This window comes from Ipomoea triloba, chromosome 13, assembly GCF_003576645.1.
Source record: "Ipomoea triloba cultivar NCNSP0323 chromosome 13, ASM357664v1".
In the NCBI taxonomy this organism is placed as follows: Eukaryota; Viridiplantae; Streptophyta; class Magnoliopsida; order Solanales; family Convolvulaceae; genus Ipomoea; species Ipomoea triloba.
The window spans coordinates 2,609,210-2,612,738 of record NC_044928.1 but is presented as its reverse complement, the minus strand read 5'-3'; the positions used below and the strand labels follow the sequence as shown (position 1 = coordinate 2,612,738).

At 32.6% G+C, this 3,529-nt stretch overlaps 1 protein-coding gene across 1 annotated transcript; it reads left to right on the top strand.

The window, feature by feature from the left end:
* The first annotated feature begins 1,810 nt into the window (after positions 1–1,810).
* On the top strand, positions 1,811–3,479 carry LOC116001626 (uncharacterized protein At2g34160-like). The gene is made up of 5 exons (XM_031241516.1): positions 1,811–2,055; positions 2,319–2,367; positions 2,879–2,941; positions 3,026–3,090; positions 3,232–3,479. Exons 1-5 carry the CDS (start codon positions 1,933–1,935, stop codon positions 3,319–3,321), a joined length of 390 nt encoding a protein of 129 aa, XP_031097376.1. The 5' UTR covers positions 1,811–1,932; the 3' UTR covers positions 3,322–3,479.
* The last annotated feature ends 50 nt before the right edge of the window (positions 3,480–3,529 follow it).

Here is a 3,529-nt window from a genome sequence, read left to right as displayed (position 1 = left end):
AAAAAAAAAAAAAAAAAAAAAAAAACAAACAAAAGCACCTGACACTTATGAATCAATTAATTCGAATCAGTCAATTGAAAATCTTTAGTTCGCCCAACAGTAAACATGTGCCTAATTCAATCCAGTTGTTATACCGTGGACCATGAATCATGGTTGATACTGCAGTTGTGTTGAACAAATACTGCAGTTGTGTTGAAAGGGAACTGCAGTTGCGCGGAACAGAGGCCATGTCATCCGTCTGGAACTGCAGTTGTGTTGAACTAATACTATAGTTGTGTTGAACTAATACTATAGTTGTGTTGAACTAATACTATAGTTGTGTTGAACGGATACTGCAGTTGTGTTGAAAAGATACTGTAGTTGTGTTGAACGGATGAACGGTCTCTGTTCCGTGCAACTACAGTTTTCTTTCAACACAACTGCAGTATCTTTTCAACACAACTATAGTATCCGTTCAACACAACTGTAGTATCAGCATGATCATGGTCCACAATATAATTTGCGAATTCAATCCATGCATATAATAAACCTAATAAACTTACAATTTCATTTTACATAGAAATCCTAATAAATAGAATTAAAACAGAAATAAAATTTCTAATTCCAAACTCTTAAACATTTAAACAACAATAGAATATAATTAGAAATATATTAGGATTTCTAGACAACAATACACCCTAATCTGCAATTCCGCAAACTAAATTATTAATTCCCAAATTACAATTCGTCAATTCCTAATTAATCCACAATTCTGCATTTTTGCAATTCATCTGCAAACTAAATTCCTAATTTATTTAATTATTTAAATAGCAAAGTGGCAATTACTCAATTAGGAATTTAGGATTCCACAAACAACATTACAACAATACTACATTACGGCCTAATATGCATTCTGCAATTCATAAAATACCTTTGCAATGGCAAATTAGGTAGGTCGCAAGCGATTAGGGCATTAATGCATTAGGCGACGGCGCGAAGGCATTGTGAATGTTAGTTCAGTTCTTGACTTTCAAAAACAATTTAACCCTATTTTTTAAAAATATATAATAAGTAATATTATATATATATATATATATATATATATATATATATATATATATATGGTAGGGTTCCAGTGAGACCACTTGCTTAGGTAAGAACGTGAGATCACATCTTGTGCATCCATGTAATACTTATTAATGGTCTAGATTGATTAATACACGCACTTCGTTTGCATACATTTAATCACTGTTCGCACACACTTAATCAACATTCGCACACACTTTATTACCGTTCGCACATACTTCAACTTAGCATCTTAAATCAATCTAGTCTATTAAATTATTAAATGGATGCACAAAATCTGATCTCACGATTTTACCTAAACAAGTGAACTCATATGATCATATATATATATATATATATATATATATATATATATATATATATATAATTAATACTCTATGTCTTATGGCCTATGAGCCCCTATAGAGATGGGCCCTAGGCAGTGCCAACCCTGCAACCCCTCAGGTCGGTCTTAATTGACTCTTTGTGTTTAAATGAGTTGATAAATTAGTTATAAATTAAACAAATACTGCATTGTAATAGAGTTATTAGTATTAATAAAAAATAATATATAATACAATAATTAGTAAAATAAAACAAATACTGCATTGTAATAGAGTTAGTAGTATTAATAAAAATATATATATAATACAATAATTAGTAAAATATTTCGTATATGATTGTATCCGATATGTGTTAATCTTAAAAAAAAAAAAACTAATAATTCTATTTATTAATCAATTTTCAACAAAATTTCTACAAAAATCTTACTCTAGGTTTCAAGGGCGGTTTCCTGTTACTTGATTCTCTCATTCTCGTAAGCATATTCCTTTTTCTCTGTGTAATTTGAAGGGTTAGGGTTCATTTGAAGGGAATCACGAATCAGTAATGGAGGAGATAACTGAGGGAGTCAACAACATTAACATCGCCAGCGGTGACCTTCAGAAGAAGAACCGTATTCAGGTCTCCAACACTAAGAAACCCCTCTTCTTCTATGTCAATCTTGCCAAGGTATGATGTCTGAGACTGACAATGGTTTTTCATTTGCATTTGGGGATGAATTTGTGTATAAGTGTATGCATGTGAAGTATTGCTGTATGTTTTCTGGATCTGAAGCTAAAAATGAGTAATCTCTTTGTTTGTTTGTGTGTGTGCGTGTGTGTGTGTATTACTCCTTATATATAATATATTAAGTAGCATACATATATATATGTGTAATTATGGGTATATGTGTGATTGGATAGTTGATTTTGGGATTTGTGAGTTTTCTGCAGAGGTATATGCAGCAGCACAATGAGGTGGAGCTTTCTGGTCTTGGAATGGGTATGGCTCCATATCCCTGGCAGCTTCTCCAGTTTTGGTTCATTAATTCCACAACTGTTTACAAATTTATGTATCCCTTATGATTGTAATATGTGTCTGTGTGTTTAGTTAGTGTCAGCTATGTTTTTTCTTATCAATAAGAGACTATTTTGGATTGATATGCTAATACATTAATGCTGAGATGATTACAAGATAGCATATGAACATGATTGACAGTGTGTACGATGTTATGTGCTCCCTGGATCATATAATAAAAACTGTTTAATATCTGAGTTGGCTATGATATCTCATCCTGAATTTTATTTTGTTCGTTTGGTATCCTGCTTGAAGGATGTAGTTTGTTAATTGGGTGTTGAGATGAGCATTGATTCTAATTTGGAGTAACTATTGTATTGTTTTATTGGACAAAAGGCTACATGAAGCTCCACAAGTTATATGCCTCTTACACTTTGGGCTATGGCAGAACATTTTTCTATTTTGTGTAGTTGATGAACTCCTGTTTGTATTGCAGCTATTGCCACTGTAGTCTCAGTAACTGAAATTCTGAAGAACAATGGATTGGCTGTTGAAAAGAGTAAGAATTTTAGTACTCAGTTACTTCATACTCCATAGTTGTTATTTTCCCGAAATGCTGAGACAAATAATGGTTGTATTGCAGAGATCATGACATCTACTGTTGATGTTCGAGATGATTCAAGAGGGCGGCCAATCACAAAAGCCAAAGTAAGTTCCATATATAGCTCTACTCTTCAATCACATTGATTTGTGGGACTTGAGATTACGTGATTTCACATTCATTTAAGCAACTGATCTATTAATTGTATCTCGAGCTTGATAATGTGCCTGGTGTTTTCTTGTTTTTAGATTGAGATAGTGCTGGGGAAGAGTGAAAAATTCGATGAAACAATTGCAGCAGCTGCTGAGAAGGACCAAGCTGGTGATGAACTGAGTTAAACATCATTCCCACCGACATCATCTTCCTTAATTTTTCTTCTCAAGTCAAGTTTTTGGCTTAATGTTTTTCGTTGCTAATACCATGAACGTGTTGCTCTTAGAATTGCTAAAATGAACATAACCATCGTTATGAAAAATGCAATTTTGTTTACTTGACATCTCTCTCTCTCTCTCTCTCTTTTTTTTTTTTTTTTTTTTTTTTTTAAAT